Source organism: Jaculus jaculus, chromosome 16 (genome assembly GCF_020740685.1).
Source record: "Jaculus jaculus isolate mJacJac1 chromosome 16, mJacJac1.mat.Y.cur, whole genome shotgun sequence".
Lineage (NCBI taxonomy): Eukaryota > Metazoa > Chordata > Mammalia > Rodentia > Dipodidae > Jaculus > Jaculus jaculus.
In genome coordinates, this window is record NC_059117.1 from 2947882 (window position 1) to 2969282 (window position 21401).

At 41.1% G+C, this 21401-nt stretch overlaps 1 protein-coding gene across 5 annotated transcripts in view; it reads left to right on the forward strand.

Annotated features, from left to right (window-relative positions):
* Nucleotides 1–21401, forward strand: part of Sugct (succinyl-CoA:glutarate-CoA transferase) — a 689766-nt gene that overhangs the window by 62086 nt on the left and 606279 nt on the right. For all 5 annotated transcript variants that reach the window (XM_045136223.1, XM_004668834.2, XM_045136224.1 and 2 more), the window contains exon 8: nt 4135–4278. In XM_045136223.1, the coding sequence (XP_044992158.1) occupies nt 4135–4278 (144 nt within the window). The remainder of the gene's footprint in view (nt 1–4134; nt 4279–21401) is intronic.

The following is a 21401-nucleotide window of genomic DNA, read 5'->3' on the forward strand; positions in this document are numbered from 1 at the left end:
ATTGTAATTTTTATGTTGAAGTTAGGTTTTGCAATAAATCTGGAGTTATTATTATTACTCAGGATTGTTTTGGCTATCCAAGGTCTTTTGTGCTTACAAATGATTTTAATTGTTTTGCTATTTCAGTTAAAAATGGTATTAGAATTTTGGTGGGGATTACATTATATAGATAGATTGCTTTTGGTAAAATAGCTATTTACACAATATTGATTTTTCCAATCCATGACTCTGTGATGTTTTTCCTAGTATCTTCTTTTAATTTCCATGAACATGGAATGTCTTTCCCAGTGTCTTATTCAATGGCTGTCTTGAATGTTTCAAAAGTGTTCATTGTAGAGGTCCTTGGTTCAGCTTATGCTAATGTATTTTATTATTTTTTTTAGGCAATTGGAAATGAGATTATTTCCCTTATTTCATCCTTAGCATGCTTGTTATTTGTATATAGGAAGGGTATAGATTTATTTGTTTGAATTTTGTATCCTTGTTACTTTGCTGAAAGTGTTTGTCACCTGCAACAGTTGCAGTGGAGTCTTTAGGTTCTCTTATGTGTAGGATCATATCATCTGCAAAGGAGAATAATTTGACTTAAAAATATTTTGTTTATATATTTTATTTGAGAGAGAGAGAGAAATAGGCAAGGAGAGAGAGGGAGGGAGGGAGGGAGGGAGGAAAGGGGGGAGAACTCCAGATGCATACGCCCCTTCGTGTATCTGGCTTATGTGGGTCCTGGGGAATTGAACCTGGGTCCTTTGGCTTTGCAGACAAGTGCCTTAGCCACTAAGCCATCTCTTCAGCTCAGTAATTTGACTTTTTCCTTTCCTATTGTGTTCCTTTTATTTGCCTCTCTTGCCTTATTGCTCTACTTTAGATTTCCAGTACTATATTTAACAAGAGTGGAAAAAGTAAACAACCTTATTTTGTTCTTGATTTTTGTGGAAATGTTTTGAGCTTTTCTCCAATTAGTATAATGTTGGCTGTAGGTTTGTCATATATGTCATTTATTATGCTGAAATATCTTCCTTCTATTTCCAGTTTCTTCAGGAATTTTATAATGAAGCATGGATTTGGATTTTGTCTAATATCTTTTCATTATCTCTTGATACAATCATGTGATTTTTGTACTTGAATCCAATTATATAGTGTATTACACTTGCTAATTTGCATTTGTTGAAATCTCCCTGCATCTCTGAAATAAAACCAAACTTGATCATGGCTCATGATCTTTTTGATGTGTTCTTGTAGTCTGATGCAAGTTTTTTGATGAGGATTTTTTTTTTTTTGCATTAATGTTCACAAGGGAGATTGATCTGTAACTTTTTGATAGTGGTTCTATTAAAATACCTTAGCAGTATTCCTTCCTTTTACTGCAAAAACTATTGCTGGATAAATGAGCATGGCTAGTGTGGGGTATGTTAGGTTACCTAGCTGTGAGAGGGATTTTGTGTGAGCTTGCCCGGGACTAGTGGTAACGTTGAAAAAGGTGATGGAGGTGGAGAGGCAAATTGGGATTCTGTTAGGTTCCACAAGTTTTAGAGGTTGTTAAGGCTATGGGGTGTTATAATTATGGCAAACAAGGAAGAGAGGATTAAAAGAAGAGAATGTGGTGAAGATGTTGGAAAGAGAGGAAAATTGCAGGAGTTGTACATGGGAGGAGTAATAGAGAGGTCACAATAGTAGATGGAGTAAAATACACAGTAAGTCTGAAATCTAGCTGAGTGGTGCACAGACCCAAACCTCATCATCACGGAGTACAAGAGTGCACCATGAAAGTAGGGAATGCCTCTGTTGCAGTCCGGTTTGCATTGCTGGTAGAAATCACCCAACCAAGAGCAGCTTCTGGGAAAAAGAGATTTATTTTGGCTTACAGGCTCGAGGGGAAGCTCCACAATGGCAGGGGAAAAGGATGGCATGAGCAGAGGGTGGACATCACCCCCTGGCCAACATAAGGTGGACCACAGCAACAGGAGGGTGTGCCAAACACTGGCATGGGGAAACTGGCTATAAAGCCCATAAGCCCGCCCCCAACAATACACTCCCTCCAGGAGGCATTAATTCCCAAATATCCATCGGCTGGGAACCTAGCATTCAGAATACCTAAGTTTGTGGGGGACACCTGAAGCAAACCACCACAGCCCCCAAACCATGGTGACGTGAGAGTGGAGATTAAATAAGAGAGGCACTAACAGATCAAAGATATTGGTGAAAATGGTGAAAATTTAACTCTACCCTACAAATTATTTTAAAAGGCAACGTATACTAAGTAGTACTAAGTATATGGAAACTAAACTGTCAACATTTGACATAAATATTTATTTTATTTGAGAGAGAGAGAGAATGAGAATGGACACACCTCTAGGGCCTCTTGCCATTGTTGATAAACTCCAGATGCATGGACCACTCTGCCTCGGGTTATGTGGGTACTGGGGCATTGAACTGGCATCCACAGGCTTTGCAAGCAAGTACCTTTACTTACTGAGCCTTCTTCCTAGCTCTAAAATGTCAGACCTCATGCCTTGGTGAGATTGCTTTTGAATGGCTTCCCTCCCAGCAATGCTTCTTTTAGCAACATTCCCCAATATTGGAAACAAAAGTAACACTTCGGCTCAAATTTGTGCATCAAATTTGTACACTTTCACATGTGTATTGCCCCAGTGGCCGTCGGTCAGCCCATTTACCATTCATAGTGCATTTCCATCCTACCTATCCTGGTGCAAAGAATGTTCTCTCTGGGTGAGCTCTTGGCTTGTCTCAGAGGGGCAGAGCTGATCTTGGTGCTGTTTTGGGGGAGAATGGGAGCCTTTGGTTTCCTGTGGCCAACGTGCTCCAGTAGCTGGTGCATGAGGAAGATGTGGTTGAGGGACGCCTCCTGGAGGCACTCTCCTGAAGCTCAGCTGGTCCCCATCCTGCCCTCCAGGGTCTGCAAACAATCTCCAGATACATGTTCCTATGCCTGCCTCCTGAGTGCTGGGATTAAAGGTGTGTGCCACCACACCCGGCCCACTATAAATTTTTAATGTTTTCAAACAATATTTTATTTATTTATTCATTGAGAGAAGGAGGGAGGGAGAGAGAGAGAGAGAGAAAGGGAGAGGGAGGAAATGGGGCACGTCAGAGCCTCCAGCCACTCTGAACAAATTGAACTGTAGACACATGAGCCACCTTATGCATTTGGCTTTTCGTGGGTACTTGGGAATAGAACCTGGGTTCTTTGGCTTTGAAGGCAAGTGCCTTAACTGCTAAGGCATCTCTCCATCCCTCATTATAAGTTTTTTTTATTAACATTTTCCATGATTATAAAAAAATAGCCCATGGTAATTCCCTCCCCCCCCACTTTCCTCTTTGAAATTCCATTCTCCATCATATTACCTCCCCATCTCAATCATTGTACTTACATATATACAATATCAACCTATTAAGTACCCTCCTCCCTTCCTTTCTCTTCCCTTTATATCTCCTTTTTCATTATAAGTTTTTTAAAAAGTGTATGCCAATAGGATACTAGTCATCTATTAGAATGATTATAAGAAAATTAGACCAAGATTTCTTCCACTGCCACTGCCCTCTCTCTCTTCTTCTTCAGCCTTCCATCTAGTACCAGAATAATACTGCTTTAATTCTTCCCTAAAAGATTAACATTTAAATTGAAATTCACTTATTTACTCATTTTTTTATTTAGACAAGTAAAATATATGAAGAAGGAGTTTTGGATATGTTCATAAAGATCTTTTTTTTTTTTTTTTCAAGGTAGGGTTTCACTCTAGCTCAGGCTGACCTGAAATTTACTATGTAGTCTCAGGGTAGCCTTGAACTCATGGTGATCCTCCTACCTCTGCCTCCTGAGTGCTGGGATTAAAGGCGTGTGCCACCAAGCTTGGTTTCATAAAGATCCTTTGTTTCATTTAATTTGGTTTTGCTTGGTTTGTATGCATAGAGAATAGAAATACAGAAGTAAATATAAACACGGGCCCATCAGTAGATATCCTTAATATTAATTTGTTCCATTTATTTTTGTATATGTATGTATATCTACATCCTCATATGTAATTCCTTTATTTAACTTTAGTATGTGTGAGAGATCATGAGATGATTTCAACCTTCTGTTTTCTGTTTTTCTCACTCCAACGCTCAAATCAGGATGGAGATCCAGTTCGCCCAGGAGTGGCCATGACTGACCTTGCCACTGGCCTGTATGCATATGGAGCGGTTATGGCTGGACTGATACAACGGCTTAAAACTGGGAAAGGGCTGTTCATTGATTGTAACCTGCTGTCATCTCAGGTAACGTTTGCTTGATGATATACAAACATGCATCTTAGTTACACCTTTGTAGATTTAACCCATGGTCACATGTACAAAAGCCCCCGCAGCAACAGCAGACAGAAACCTCAGGAAACAACCACGACTGCTGCTCTGCTCGGGCGCGTGTTTGTCGTGCAGTGTGTGTACCGTGTGTGCATGTGTGTGTGCATGCAGATTCAAGCACCCACTGAGCACATGTGTGGAGGCCCAAGCAGTATGTTTGTGTCCTCTTCTGCTTGATTCCTTATCTACCACGCAGATGACAGAATTCCGCCATCAGCTCCAGAGTTGAGAACCTTTGGCTTAGATGCTTACCAGTCAAGTTGCACTAAACACTAAACTTGTGGACCAAAAGGGTAAACTCCTTTACAACATGGTATTTGTCTTCTTTTTACTGGCCCTAACCCAGGTGCTACACCATATGTCAGAGTTGGTTCTGAATATATAACTTCTTAGGAGTAGGAAACAGAAAATATTTAATTTGTACAAGGAGACATTTTACTGTGGGAAACATTACTTTCTAGACACAGAGACCTCAGTTGGGAATTACAGATTTAAATGGCATACATGGGAAAATAGGAAACTTGGAACACTGCATGTGTGTCAGTATGGTTGAAGATAAAACTGTGTGCATAAGTTCTTAACAACAGTTTAGAGTTGCTGTCAGAATTGCAATCATAAACGAACTCTCTTCACATGCATTGTCCTACTCATTCACAAAGAGCCACAGGCTACTTATGGAAAAGAGCTGAAGTATTCTTACCTAACCCTATGGCTGTAAAGACCTGAGTGAAGTTAAGTGACAGAATTAGAGTCTCGTGTCCAGAGCTGGGGAAATGGCTCGGAGGTTAAGAGCACTTGCTGCTCAAGAATGACGGCCTGGCAGGCCTGAAGTACCTCAGCTGGACTCCCTTGAGCCTATGTAAAAAGCTGGGCTTGGCCATGCATTTCTGTAACCCCAGTATGCTGGGAGCAGAGAATGGAGCATCACTGGGGCTCACTGATCAAACAAACTGTAGTTGTGGGTTCAGGGAGAGATCCCTTGTCAAGGAAGTGCACAATGAATGACAGAGAAGGACACCCGAGCTTCTCCCGTGGCTTCATGTGCATGCACAGTGTGATCATCTGCACCACACACACAGACGTCCTTGCACCACATATAAGTCACACACCACACCAAACATACTCCATAAACACAATTGCCCACCTCATAATCACGGGATCCATGAGGGTCACATGTAGTCGTAGAGGGCGCTAGGGCTCACTTACAGGCCCTACCCATGAAATTCCTGGCTCTTACTAATTTTTGAACAAGAGACCCTACATTTTAAATTTTGTACCAGGCCTCAAAAATTATGCAGATGGTCTCTGCATTTGGTCTAAGTTTAGTTCTGATATCTTTGTAGATTGTTTTATTTTATACTTCAATTATTAGTTGCTTCATTAGATGTGGAAACTATTCACTTGTGTTGCAGAGTTTAAATTTCTTCTAGTGCCTAACAGTTGATTAAACATGTCTGAGTTATGCCCATGTAATCTTTCTTTAAAAGCATGGAGATGATTCATTGTCCCAAATACATTGTAAAAAAGAAATTATAATTATGATAGAATGAAGAGCCAAATATGTCCTAGGAATACAGATTGAGGTTAGTCTAAATTACATGTTCTTACATGGTAACAGTTTTATGAAGTTCTATCCATAGTAACAGACAAGAATGTTATAAATTAAAACACTTTTAAACATATGTGGAAACATCAAGTAGGCAGGTTACAGCAAAGTGGGAAAATCTCTGTTAGAGGTCTAAAATGCTATTTGATGACACTTGGATTGATGAATTAGGGGGAGAATGGTAAGGAGGGTGTGGAACTTTAAATAGATGACCCCCAATATGTTAAGCATTTTATTAGTTTGTAGTTTGATCTATAGCCAGCTGGCTGGACGAGGTGTCACTGGGAGGTGTGGTAGTGGGTTTGAAATTCCAATTTAATGATATGCAAAGTTCCCTGAAGTGTGCTGTGTGGCTTTTGGCTTCTCTTTCTCTCTGCTTGGACCTGTGAAAGCAGGCCAGCTTCTTCTGCCATTATGGAACTTACCCTCGACCTATAAGCTTCGATAATTCTCTTTCTTCCATAACTGTGCCTGGTTTGGAAGTTCATCTCAGTGAACCTGAAGCTGTCTACTGCAGAGTGATATTTTTCCCACCCAAGAGACGTACAGACCTCTAAAAAGCAGAGCTCATCTAAGTTGTTTGGCTTTTACTGAAAAGATGTAGTTGAACTATGGTATCATTGCTGAGGCTGCCTTGCTTGGACCATCTCTTCATCTCTCAGTTTGTGCTGAGGTAAGGTGGTGTTAGAATACAATATGATATGCCCTTTCTCAAGGATGTCTAGTTAAAAATTTTGCAATGATTAAGGATACATCTGAGTTTGGAGGGATACAGACCTGTGGTTATTTGAATGAAATGACTTCTACACATGGATTCACATGATCCACAGTTGATGGCAATTTGGGAATATTGTGGAGCTTTTGGGAGATGGATACTTTCTAGAAGTGTGTAACTTGGGGCAGGTTTGGGGGCATTAGAGCCCAAGGCTTCTTTGACAGAGCTAGCTCACTTTGACTGCTTCCTTCCTGCTAATATGTGACAGGCTTTTATGTCCCTTGTCTGTGTTCATGCCATATTTTCTCTGCCATGATGATGCCAAACTAAATCCTTCACCACATATGCTGCTTTTTGTCTAGCAGTGAGAAAGTAACTGCTACAGGAAATTGTTGCCAAGGAATGGAACCATTGCTGAATCTGAACGTGTGGTTTTTGATCTTTTGGAACTGTTTTGTGGGAGGAGCATGGAAGGATGTGGAGCTTTAGATTAGATAGACCTTTCAGAGCTCTACTTGATTTTTGTTTTCTGTTGTGTTATTTTGTATCATGTCCATCTCTTTATTGAGGTACGATTTCAGTTCAAGTTCTGATTTTCTTGATGCATTCTAGAATTTATTCTTGCATTTAATCAAATCTTCATTAAGCTTAATCAATTGTTTATTGAGATCTTCTATTTGTTGACTCATCTTGAATCATTTAGATGTCTTTTAAAGGCTCTAGCATTTTCTTCAATCAAGTTAAGCCTGCTGTCAAAAGCTGAAAGCTGTAAGAGATGATTCTGCTCAATTTCATTGATATGATTGTTTTTTTTTATTAGTTATGTATACAATGTATATACAGCCATGTTGGTACCATCATTAGCCTCCTCCCTGTCCTCCCCCATCTTCAGGGATCCTTCTTGTTGGGGAATGTGGGTCATGCATTGATGGTTTCTCCCAGTTCAGCAATTCTTTTAATCAGGGTCTCATTGGTTGTTGTGTTTTCATTTTGGGATTGAATTTCTGTTGATTTCTCTATGATTTCACTGGAGGCTTCTGTTGGGGGACTAGGCATCCTTGTTGGAGATCTCTCAGTTTTCTGACTTTCATTGACTTTTTTGCATTATGGTGTACCTATCTTGGGTAAATGCTTTATTCTATTGAGGGGGAAGCAAGTATTTATCCTTGTAGACCTTTAGACGATGTTGTGTTTTAAACATGAACTGGATTGGTGTACTGGTGTATGATGGGGTTAGAACCACAGATGTGCATACTGTGGAGATTGCAAGTACAATAAAGGCACCCGGGGAACTGGGAGGTCTGGCCTACTCACTTCACTTGCACGTAGTCTTCAGCACACAGGGATCATGGGTTGGGGAACCAGGAGTGAGGAAGGTGGAGAGCCAGGGGCAAGAGGCCAGCTTCTACAGTGGCCTGTGCACCCTCTGACTCAGGGGAAAAGGGATTTGGGCTCCCAGGGACCAACCAGGATACCAGAGAAAAAGGCTTGTTTCCATAGTGCACACACAGGGACCAGGCCTCCCCAAAGCAGCAGCAGGACTACTGGGACCAGGGGCCAGGGAGCTGGGAGGTGAGGAACCAAACAGGAACTCTGGCCTGCACCCTTCAGAGCAGGGGATCTAGGAATTGGGGACCCAGGGGCCCTTCAATCAGGAAAACGGAGGAAGGGGCCTGCTTCTGCAGCAAGCTCGCAGAGTCCAGGAAGCCTTGAGCCAGCTGCAGGAGAGCCTATCAGGACAGGGTAAGTGGGAGGAGGGGTTGGAGAACAGAGAGATCTGGCCTGCTCAGTCCATGGGAGCATCCTTTGGTGCAGGGTATATCTTCTGATTTTTTTCAAGCCTATTTTGTCATATATTATCATAGCCACAGTGGCTTGTTTCCCATTTCCATTTGCTTGGAATGTCTTTTTCCATCCATTCACTCTATGATAGTGCCTGTCTTTGATGATTGGCTGGCTGAGTTTCTATAAGGCAATGACAGGAAAGTCCCTGTTTTCTCATCCAGCCTGTAAGTTTGTGTCATTTGATTGAAGGGTTGAATCCATTAATGTTCAGCAGGCAGTACAGCTACAGGGTGGAATTTGGATCTCAGAGATTTTATTATGGCTCCAAGATACTGATCTTGGACCTGCAGGATTTTATGTTTTTCCTGCTTGTTACTGTGGTTCAATCTTTCCTTTATATGCACAATTTGTCCTTTATGAAATGGGAATGTTTACTTGGAAGTGTTTAACTTGTGTTTATCTTAAATATTTTATTTGTTTGTTTATGAGAGAGAGAGAGAGAGAGAGAGAGAGAGAGAGAGAGAAAGAGGGGGGAGAGAGGCAGATAGGGAGAGTGAGAATGGGGTCTCTAACCACTGCAAACAATCTCCAGATGCATGTGCCACCTTATGCATCTGGCTTTGTGTGGTACCTTAACCACTAAACCATCTCTCCAGCCTGATTATAAATATTTTTATTTATTATTTATGTGAAAGGACAGAGAGAGAAAAAAAAAGCGAGAGAGAGATTGAGAATGGGAATGATAGGACCTCTTGCCACTGCAAATGAATTCCAGAAGCATGTGCCACTCTGTGCATCTGGCTTCTTATGGGCACTGAGGAATCAAACCTGGGCTGTCGGGCTTTCTAAAGAAAGCACCTTTAACTGTTAAGCCATCTCACCGGCCCCTTAATTTGTGTTTTGATTTGGCAATAACCAAGTGTCCCTAATGAATGACCCAGTCCCTCAAGGCCCGATTTCCCTCATTTCTCCCCAGAATATGCAGCCTTTATCTCCAGGAGGGATGAGTAGTTCCATCACTGGGTCTCCGCTTCCAGAGCAGTCACACTGATCATCTGTATCCACGTCCCATAGCCTCACATGTCATCCGTGACAGTCGCTTTCAGTTCTTGCTTGAAAGTGTGTCCCAGTGCAAACATTTCGGAGGCAAAACACTCCTTGCCTCTCAGGGTCTCCTGAACCATATCATCATTGTTACCTCTGTCTGCATACTAAATTTCCCTTCTACTAAAAATCAGATCTGAGGGCCGGAGAGATGGCTTAGCGGTTAAGTGCTTGCCTGTGAAGCCTAAGGACCCCGGTTTGAGGCTCGGTTCCCCAGGTCCCACGTTAGCCAGATGCACAAGGGGGCGCACGCATCTAGAGTTCGTTTGCAGAGGCTGGAAGCCCTGGCGCGCCCATTCTCTCTCTCTGTCTCTCTCTGTCTTTCTCTCTGTGTCTGTCGCTCTCAAATAAATAAATAAAAAATAAAAAAATAAAAAAAACAAAAAAAAATCAGATCTGAGGGATATCTTCTGTCATCTTTATCTCATTCTTTCTTCTGCTTAGTTTATCTGCCAAATCAGAAACTAATGCAGAATATGTGAGTCATATGTCTTTCCCCCCGTAATTCTTTTTTTTTTTTTACATGAACCGATTCTCTATGGCAATCATCTCAACCTCAGCTGTGTCTCATTACACACAGCACTGTCTACACAAATCTTGCAATGGTGTTCAGGCAGTCTTGTTCTATCTGGACTCCTCTCAGGGACCATAACCCATTCTCTAGTCCTTTGAGTGTTCTCAGGGTATCCACACACTCATGTGGTGGACCTCACTCATCAGTCAGGCATGCTATTCCATACCACACAGAGTAAGATGGAAGTTCTGCCTTCTGATGGCAGAGATTTATCTGCATACATCTTACTACTCATAGCAAGACTAATGCAACTGTTGCCATCACAAGTAGTTATCTTTTTTTTTTTTTTTTTGGTTTTTCGAGGTAGGGTCTCACTCTGGTCCAGGCTGACCTGGAATTAACTCTGTAGTCTCAGGGTGGCCTTGAACTCACGGCGATCCTCCTACCTCTGCCTCCCAAGTGCTGGGATTAAAGGCGTGCGCCACCACGCCCGGCTCAAGTAGTTATCTTCTTATTGCTAGGACAAAGCATCTGACCAAAGGCATCTGATGAGAGGAATGTTTTTATTTTGACTTACGTCAAAGGAGAAGCTTCATGATAGCAGGGGAAAGCATGGCATGAGCAGAGGCTGGACATCACCTTGTCTACAGCAGATGGAAAACAGCAGCAGCAGAACTCTGCTGAACTCTGGCAAGAGGGAGCTAGAACACCCCTAAGCCTGCCCCTAATAATGTACCCCCACAACTGGGCTCCACCTCTCAAACTGACATCAGCTGCGGACCAAACATCCTAGACACACGAGTTTATGGGGGACAGCTGACTCAGACCACCACATTCTGCCCCTGACCCCATAAATTGATGAACATCCATGATGTAAGATGCAATGCATTCAGCCCAACTTTAAAAGTTCCCATAGTTGTATTAATTATAACACTGTTCAAACATCTCCATAAGTCCAGATATGTTAATTGTGAGCCTGTAAAATCAAAACCATATAATGACACAGAAGAAACATTCATAAAGCAAAAGATGGTATTGGAAGGCATTACTGAACCAATGCGAGATTTAAAACAATCAGGGCTACTATATGTCTGTCTGGGACCCACAATGAAGTCTCTGGGTTTCTAACTCCACCCTCCAGCTGTGCTCCCTAAAGCCTCGGGAGAGCTTTAATCTGAATAAGAAGCTCTTCTGGTCAGCTGCCTCACAGTCTTGGCATTGCCACAATCCTGGGCTCTCTACTGCAACCCACAGGTCACCTTCATGACTCCACTGGGCCTCTTAACAACCCTGCCACACATCAACTTGTGACAATTAGAAAAAAAATTGTGTTGTAAATCCAATGACCTTTTTCTCCCCACATTTGTTATACTCCCATAGTACAAGATAGGCTACCAAATTTGTTAATACAGGGAGGAGGAAAACTGACTTTAAAGAGCAGGAAAGCAGGGGGCTAGAAAGATGGCTTAGTGGTTAAAGTACATGCCTGCAAAGCCTAAGGACTTAGGTTCGATTCTCCAGGTCCCTTGTAAGCCAAATGCATATAGTGGCGCATGTGTCTGTAGTTCTTTTGCAGGGGGTGGAGGCCCTGGTACACCCATTCTCACTTTCCCTCTCTGTCTCAAATAAATAAATAAATAAATAAATAAAATAAATAGATAAAAATAAATCTTAAAGAAATAGTGTGGGAATCACCTTTAGCACTTTTCCTTCAGGCTCCCTACTTTCAAGCAGTATTGCTTCTGCTGGGCAAGATGAAGAGCAGTGCTGATATGATATCCTGAGTTATTATATGATATGATACACTGTGATATGATGGGACATGTCCTGATCAGGTACACTGTGTGTTAAGTTGATGATGGAAGAGGTATAAGGGGTGACAGAGCCAGGTACATGTCATAGAATATGAAAACTAATGAGATATATTCTGATGTGATACACTGGGATATGATATGATATGTCCTGATAAGATACACTGTGTGTTAAGTTGATATGGAATAGGTATAAAGGGAGAAAAAGCCAGGTGCATGTCATAGAATATGAAAACTGATGAGCCTGATTGTCTACTCTTTTCTGGACTCTCTTGTGTTCCTTGCTGAGCTCCTGCAGTGCTGTCTCCTCTACTGTGCCTTTCTCTGGTATCAGCCATTTCATTCTTCCTTCCAGATATTTCTTTGGAGTACTGGATTACTGATGCTGTACACATTTATAGGCAGCTTTTAGATTCTCTGTGAATTCCTTCAGCACTTCAGTTGTGAATGTTGACACAGCCTCTTGCAGCTCTTGCCCGTGCCTTGTGTGTTGCTCAGAGCCTGTGAGGAGTTCTTGTGTGTATATTGGGTTCTACCAAGTTCAGGGCACTGAATGCAGTACAGGTCTGAATCAGTATTTCTCTCCCCATAGCTTCACAGTATTCTGTTGGCCAGGCTTCAGCATATAGTCTGGTGACACTGGGTCAGAGTTTTCTGAGAGAGTGGTTCATGGAGAGTCTTAGACTGGTAAGCACTTTCCCCATTAGAAGTCTTTGTGAAAGAGCATGCTCATTTGAATCAGACATCTCCAATAAATCTTGTGTTCCGAATGCTTGATCCCCTGCAGGTGGCAGTTTGGGAGGTGGAGCCTCTCTGGAGGAGGTATGTCACTGGAGGTAACCTTGAGGCTTAGCTTCCATATGTTAAGTCATCCCAACATCCCTGGAATAAAGCCTACTTGACCAATGTGGATAATGCTTTTGATGTGTTGTTGAATTCAGTTTGCAAGGATTTTGTTTAGGATCTTTTTCTTTTTTAATTTAATTTATTTATTTATTTGAGAGTGACAGACACAGAGAGAAAGACAGATAGAGGGAGAGAGAGAGAGAATGGGCGTGCCAGGGCTTCCAGCCTCTGCAAATGAACTCCAGACGCGTGTGCCCCCTTGTGCGTCTGGTAATGTGGGACCTGGGGAACCGAGCCTCGAACTGGGGTCCTTAGGCTTCACAGGCAAGCGCTTAACCACTAAGCCATCTCTCCAGCCCTTTAGGATCTTTTTTTAAAAATTAAAAAAGAGTTTTTATTAGCATTTTCCATGATTATAAAAAAATATCCCATGGCAATTCCCTCCCTTCCCCCCCCCCCCCGGATCTTTGGATCTAAGTTCATTAGGGATGTAGGCCTTTAGTTTTCTTTCCTTGTTGCATCTCTGTCTGGTTTTGGTATTAGGGTGATGCTAGCCTCTTAAAAGGAGTTGGGGAGGATTCCCTCACTTCCAATTATGCAGAACAGTTGGAGAAAAATTGGTTTCAGTTTTTCTATGAAGGTTTGATAGAATTCACCTAAGAAGCTATCCAATCCTGAACTTTTCTTTTTGGGGAGTGTGGTAGTTTGAATAGATGGCCCCCAATATATTGAGTGTTTTATTACTTTGTAGTTTGCATCTGCAGCCACCTGGCTGGAGGCAGTGTCACTGAGTGGATCTTAAGGTGTGGTGATGGGTTTGAGATTTCAATCTAAAGATATGCAAAATGGCATAGCTGGAGTTGCTGAAGTGTGCTGTGCTGTGTAGCTTTTGGCTTTTGGCTTATGCTTTTCTTTCTCTCTCTCTCTGCTTGGACCTATAAAGGCAGGCCAGCTTCTTCTGCCATTTATGGAACTTCCCGTGGATCTGTAAGCTTCAATAAATATCCCTTCATTCGTAATTGTACCTGGTCTGGAAGTTCATCTCAGGAAACCTGAAGCTGTCTGCTACAGGGAGGTTTTTGATTACCTTTTCAATCTCTATGGATGTGATAGGTTTGTTTAGGAGATTAATCTGCTCTGAGTTTAGTTTTGGTAGGTGGTATGTGTTTAGGAATTCATCTATCTCTTCCAGATAATTCAATTTCATGGAGTAGAGGTTTTGGAAGTATGCCCTGATGATTCTTCCAATTTCATTGATGTTTGTTGTGACCTCTCCTTTTTTATTTCTGATTTTGTTAATTTGAGACTTCTCAGTCTCTCTCTTTTTTTGCTTGATCAAATGGCCTGGGGTTTGTCAATCTTGTTTATTTTTTCAAACTACCAGCTCTCCATTTCATCATTTTTAAAAATTATTTTCTTAGTTTCCAATTCACCAATTTCTGTTTTAATCTTGATTATTTCTTTCCACCTGGAGCTCTTTGGGTTGGATTGTTTTTGTTTTTTTCTAGTGCCTTTAGGTGGAAAGTCAGGTTATTGATTTGGGATCTCTCTGTCTTTGTAATTAAGACATTTAGGGCTATGAATTTTCCCCTTCTGACTGCCTTCATTGAGTCCCATAAGTTTTGGTAGGTTGTGTTTTCATTATTATTCAATTCTAGGAATGTTACAATTTCTTTTTTGATTTCTCTCATGACCCATTCATTGTTTAAAAGTGTGTTATTTAATCTCCAGGAGGTTGTGTCTCTTGTTAATTTCTAGCTATAAAGCATTGTGATCTGACATGATACACAAAGTCACTTCAGTTTTCCTGACTTTATGAAAGCATAATTTATGGCCCAATATGGTCAATTTTGGAGAAAGTTCCATGGGCTGTTGAGAAGAATGTGTATTATGTAGAGTTGAGGTGGAAACTTCTGTAGATGTCCGTTAGGTGTAGTTGATCTATGATGTTGAGTTCTATTATGTTCCTGTTGATTTTCTGCTTGAAAGATCTGTCTATTGATGATTGTTGAGTATTTTCATCTCTGACTATGATGGTATTGGTATTTATTTCTGTTTTATTGTCAAGTAGATTTTTTTTTATAAACTATGGTGCACCTATACATATATATTTATGATTGTGATATGCTCATGTTGGATCATTCCCCAGATGAGTAAGAAGTGGCCTTATTTGTCCTTTTTGATTACTTTTGGTTTGAAGTGTATTTTATTATATATTAGTATAGCAACATCATTTGCTTGGAATATCGTTTTCCAACCTTTCACCATGAGGAGGTGTCTGTGTGTTTAGTGGTGAGGTGACTTTCTTGAAGATGCACGTAGAAGGGTCCAGTTTTTTGATCCATCCTGATAACCTGCGTCTTTTGATGGGTGAATTAAGACCATTAATATTTAAGATTACTGCTGTGAGGTTTGAATTAATCTCTGCCATGATGAGGTGTTTTATGGGGTTTGGTACTTCCTTGTGATATGTACTGTTTTGAATCTGGTTTATTTTGGTTATTATGATCATCTTCTTCATGACTCTTGAGATTGGTTGTTTGCCTGTTCTGTGTGGAGTATTCCCTCAAGTATTCTCTGTAGGGTTGGCTTTTTGTTCATATTATCATAAAGTTGACTTTTTAATGGAAAGTTTTTCTTTCACCATCTATTATGAGGGATACTTTTGCTTTGTAAACTAGCTTGGTGTTGCAGTTAGGTTCACATTGCTGGTAGTAATCACCCAACCAAGAGCAGCTTGTGGGAACAACAGATTTATTTTGTCTTACAGGCTCAAGGGGGAAGCTCCATGATGGCAGGGAAAATGATGGAATGAGCAGAGGGTGGACATCACCTCCTGGCCAACGTAAGGTGTACAATAGCAACAGGAGAGTATGTCAAGGGGAAACTGGCTATAATATTCATAAGCCTGGCCCCAACAATACACTACCTCCAGGAGGTGTTAATTCCCAAATCCCCCTCAGCTTGAAATCTAGCATTCAGAATACCTGGGTTTATTGGGGACACCTGAATCAAACCACCACATTCCACTCCTGGCCCCCATAAACTGATAACCATACCTGATGTAAAATACAATGCATTCACCCAACTTTAAAAGTCCCCAGAGTCTTAATCAGTTCCAGTGATGTTCATATATCCCCATAGTCCAAGATCTTTTAACTGAGACATAATATCAACCACACCCCCAAAACCATAATGGCCCAGAATAAACACTCATGCTGCAAGAGATGGCATTGGGCATAGCAAACATTCAATACAAAATTTAAAACAACCAGGGCAGACATCAAACTTTGTAGCTTCAAGTCCAACAACTCTAGTCAATTTCCAAGTCTGATAATTCTAACCAGCAACAAGTCTCAGGAGTTCCAATTCTGTTCTCTAGCTAGGCTACTCACAGTCCTAGAAAACTTCATCTTGGGCTGGCAGTTTTCCTTGGCAGCCATCTCATGGTCCCAGCATCTCCACTGGGTCTTCACTGCAACTGACGGCTCATTCTCATGGCCCCATGGGGTTTCCATGCAGGCATCCAGCAAACTTGTTTCACACTGCCCATGGCCATTTCCAAAACACAAGACCATGTTGCAAACTCAATTACCCTCTGTTTCTTGCATTTATTATACTTCATAATACCAGGTAGGGTGCCAATTTGTTAATCCTGGAGGGAATAAAACAGACTTTGAAGAACAGGACATTCCATAAGCACTCAGGCCCCTTCAAAAGAGTCTACATTCTTCCTGTTGCTCCAATGCAGGTCAGCTGGCCCAGTCTATAAGGTTGTAATCTCTCAAATGTAGCTGAATGGGAAGCAGTTTACCCAAAGATTTTTTTTTCTGTGTCATATCCCTCTGCTCACACTAGTTCATTTCTATGCAAAGCAACCCTGCACAACTTCTCAGGACACTGGCATAACAGCAAGCTTCTCATACAAGTTGCTAGCCCAGTCCCAGCAAAGCTCTTTCTTACCTTCATAGGCCAAATCATAGTCCATAGTTCTTATTGCATTCAGGTCTTTCCACTCTGACCAGAATAGTCTATCAAGCTGTACACAGCAAGGTATCTCTTAGGTCAAGGTTTCAAATCCTTTCACATTCCTCTTGAAAATCAGCTCCAAAAGGCCAAAAAGTCACACAGTCAGATGTCTAGCAGCAATCTTTCTCCTCAGTACCACTTTACTGTTGCAGTGAAGTTCATGTTGCTGGCAGAAATCACTCAACCAAGAGCAGCTTGTGGAAAAAAAGAGGATTATTTTGGCTTACAGTCTTGATGGGGTGAGCTCCATGATAGCAGGCAAAATGATGGCATAAGCACAGGGTGAACATCACCTCCTGGTGGACAATAGCAACAGGAGAGTGTGCCAAATACTAGCAAGGGGAAGCTGGCTATAACACCCCTAATCCTGCCCCCAATAATACTATGCCTCTTGGAGGTGTTAATTCCCAAGTCTCCACCATCCAGGAACCTAGCATTCCGAACACCTAAGTTTATAGGGGACACCTGAATCAAACCACCACACTTGGGTTGGAAGCCAAATTTTTCCAGACTTTGAAGTGTTCCATTCCAGGCCCTTCTGGCTTTCAGGGTTTCCATTGATAAATCTGATGCAATTCTGATGGAATTGCCTTTGTATGTTGTGAATTGCTTCTCTCTTGCTATTTTTAACACTCTTTCTTTGTTTTCATTGTTAAGAGTTTTAACTATGATGTGTCTTGGAGAGTTTCTTCTTTGGTCCTGCTTGTTTGGTCTTCTGTAGGCTTCTTGTATCTGGATGGGCCTCTGTTTTACAAGATTGGGAAGATGTTCTTCAGTAATTTTGTTGAATATGTTCTCTATGTCCCTGGTCTGGATTTCCTCTCTTTCTGGTATATCCATGATCCAGATGTTTGGTCATTTTAGTGTGTCCCACAGTTTCCTCATATTCTGTTCACTTGATTCTTTGAACTTAGCAAAGTTTTTGGCCTTCTTATCCATTTCTTTTGTCTTATCTTCCAGGTCAGAGGTTCTATCTTCCACATGAGTAACTCTGTTGGTGAGTGGTTCTAGGGAGATTTTTATAATTTCTATTTGATTTTTGTTTTCTGTTGTGTTATTTTTGTATTGTTTCCATCTCTCTTTTGAGGTACAATTTCAATTTGAGTTCTGGTTTTCTTGATGCTTCCTGTAGTTCATTCTTGCATTTGATCAAATCTTCATTAAACTTAATCAACCTATTGCTGAGGTCTTCCATTTCTTGATTTACCTTCAATTTACTCATATCTTTTTGGAAGATTCTAATGTTTTCTTCAATCAACTTAAGCCTGCTGTCAATGGCTGAGTGCTCTAGGAGATGATTTTGTTCAATTTCATTGATACAATTGTTGGTTCATTGATAGCTTGCTTCAAGTTCGGCAATTTTTTTTGTAAGTGTCTCATTGGTTATTGTGTTTTCATTTTGGGGAATGAATTTCTGTTGATTTCTCTATGATTTTATTGAAGGCTTCCATAGTAGCACTAGGCATCCTTGGTGGAGATCTTTCAGCTTTCTGACTTTCGTTGGCTTTTTTGCCTCGTTGTCTACCCATTTTAGGAAGACTGTTTATTTTATTGAGGAGGAAGCAAGATTTTGTCTTTTGGCTTATTCACCCTCTGACTCAGGCAAACAGGAATGTGGGTACCTGGTGGCCAGTCAATACCAGAGCAAAAGGCCTGATTCCACACAGGGACCAGGCCTCCCCAAACAGGGCACAATGGGACCTACCAGGACCAGGGGACTGGGACAAGCAAGGGAGCAGGGATCTGGCCTACCTCATGCTGTGCTCTCCAGAACCCAGACCAGCACAGGCCTAGAATTTCCATCCCTTTAAACTGGCTGTCACAGCTTTCCTGAGGTCATTCCCTAGAGATGCTGGCTGACTGCGTCTGTTGTCTGCCATATTTTTTACCTCCTTACATACTGTCTGCATGATTCCTCTGATCATCATTTGAAGTACATAGGTAGGGCAGGTTTTTTTTTTTTTTTTTTTTAATTGCCATTTTACTTGCAAGGAATGCAGGGTAAGACTAAGAGAAACTGGTCTGATGAATCATTCAGAATATGACTTCTAGCTTTGGACACTCCATCTGGGTGTTTTTCCCTACTTCTTTAAGTCAAAATATTTGGCATTGGCAGCCATGCTCTTGGCTTTCCTGTGGTGAAGTTCCCTGGGCCGAAACTCATTTAACAGGAGGTTGAGGAAACAAAAGGACATTTTGTAACAAAGAAGACTCCCTGTTCCCATTACAGTACAGAATGTGACCAGAGCCACACAAAATAGTGCAAGAAAGTGTGAACCTCTGGATCATTACTTGCAAGTTTTTATAACATGAGTGAAGATTATTATGGAAGTTAACTGATGGACAGATGCTTAAATATATAAACTCTGGGGGGAAAACAGCATTTGGAGTTATGAAGTGACTTTTTTTTTCTTCTTAATTCAGCTAAACATTCCTCTATCCCAAGATTTGTGTTGATTGAGCTAGCAGAAGGTGGTATTATATCAGGGTTTAGTAACCATGTCATGAGGAAGGGTTGAAGGTGAGATTTGAGATACGTCTTGAAGGGATGGGTAAGAGGTCACCAAGCTGGGGCAGGAGAGAGAGTTGTAGTCCTGCTGTGGCTAAACACAAATGTAAGAACAGAGAGATATGGCCAAGGCTGGGGCTTGCTATTTGGGCAGGGGATGGCAGACACCAAGGCCAGGAAGCTTTCATCAGTCCAAGATCATTAGGGGCCTCACATGTCTTAGACAGGACTTTTGATTTTAATCTGTCACGTCTTGCAGTTCTTTATCCATACATTCTGGTAGTAGATTGATGGCGTTTTCAACCAGATAATTTATTCTCTTGGATACTTGCTGTAGCTACCTCATTTATAATAGCCTCTGGTTTGTGGATAGTAGCTATACAGTATGATCTGATAATGGTAATATGACAGTTTATGCTGATGTTCCTACAAAGTACAAGACATGGTGGTGAAAACACGGGTTCTCTGAATCTATCTCAGCTCAAACCACCAGCTGTTGCTCTTTGCTTCTTCCTTCTTTTTCTTCTTCTTCTTTTTTTTTTTTCTTTTGATTTTTCAAGGGCTTCACTCTAGCTCAGGTTGACTTGGAATTGAGGGTGGCCTCTATCTCACGGTGATCCTCCTACCTTCCAACCCTCCTAGCTTCCGCTGCCTCCTGAGTGCTGGGATTAAAGGCGTGCACCACCACACCTGGCTAGAATCTTATATTCTTATAACAAGAAACTTTCAGGAACATACTGTAGCTCCCATGGATGGAACAGGAAGTTCTTTTTCTTAGAAGTTCTAGAAGACAGGATCATATAATTTGCTGGGCTGAGAGGGCATCCTAAACTAGGTCACATTTAAAAAAAAAATTATTTATTTACTTGCAAGCAGAGAGAAAGATAGAGAGAAGAGAGAAAAGAGACAGACACACAGAGAGAATAGCATGCCAGGGTCTCTAGCTACTGCACACGAACTCCAGACACATGTGCCTCTTGTGCATCTGACTTACATGGGTCCTGGAGAATCAAACCTGGGTCCTTTGGCTTTACAGGCAAACAACTTACCTGTTAAGCCATCTCTCCAGCCTCTTGGTCACATCTTAAAAGACAGTTTGCTGCATAGATTCACTGTACTTGATACCAGAAATGGTATTAATTAAAGCCAAACCATGTGGCTGAGACTAGGAGAGAGGTGATAACACAAATAATGTTTTTTTTTTTGGGGGGGGGAAATACATGAGGGAAACAGATGTTGATGAATCAACCCATAAATGGTTAGATACATGAACTGTACTTGATAACCAGGAATAGGGTTAAAGTAACCCATGTGGCCAAGAATAGGAAAGAGCTGATATCCCAAATATTAGTGTGTGATTTTTGGCTAAGGGAGGAAAATAGATATTGAGTAAGCAACCCATAAATGTCCATTGTACTAGACTGCATGGTTGTTTTGAAGATCTAATGCCATAAAGGACGTCAAATTCTTTATAAATTGAAAGTATTCCATGGTAACTAATATTAATTTTATTGGGTTACTGAAAAACATTATTTCACATGGTTAGAAATGTGTTAAGATTGGGGGTTGGGGAGATGGTTTAGTGGTTAAAGATGCTAGCTTGAAAAGCCTGTCTGCTTGGTTTCAATTCCCCGGTACCCATGTTAAGCCAGATGCACAAAATGGTGCATGTATCTGCAGTTCAAAAACAGCAGATGGAGGACCTGGTGTGCCCATACTCACTCCCTCTCCCTTCTCTACTTCCCTCTGTTCACAAGTAAATAAATACAATAAAAAATTTAAAAAATGTATTGACTGAAAAGTTGTATATTGATATATCACACAACTTTTCTTAATATAGAGATCTTGATAAATTTCATATTGCCTATCCATGATTCCATTGTAGACTCTAGATCCAAAAGATAAACCATAAAAGTGATTAAAGTCTGCCTTATGGAAATAAGAAATGCAGTTTTATGTACCTTTCAAAGTAGCATAATAGGATATCTTACTTTTTGTTTTGCTTTTGAAGCAGAGTCTCATTCTAGCTCAAGCTAAACTATAGCTTGTATAACCAAGGCTGGCCTTGAACTCACAAGAATTCTCCAAGCTCAGCCTCTTGAGTGCTGGGATAATAGGTG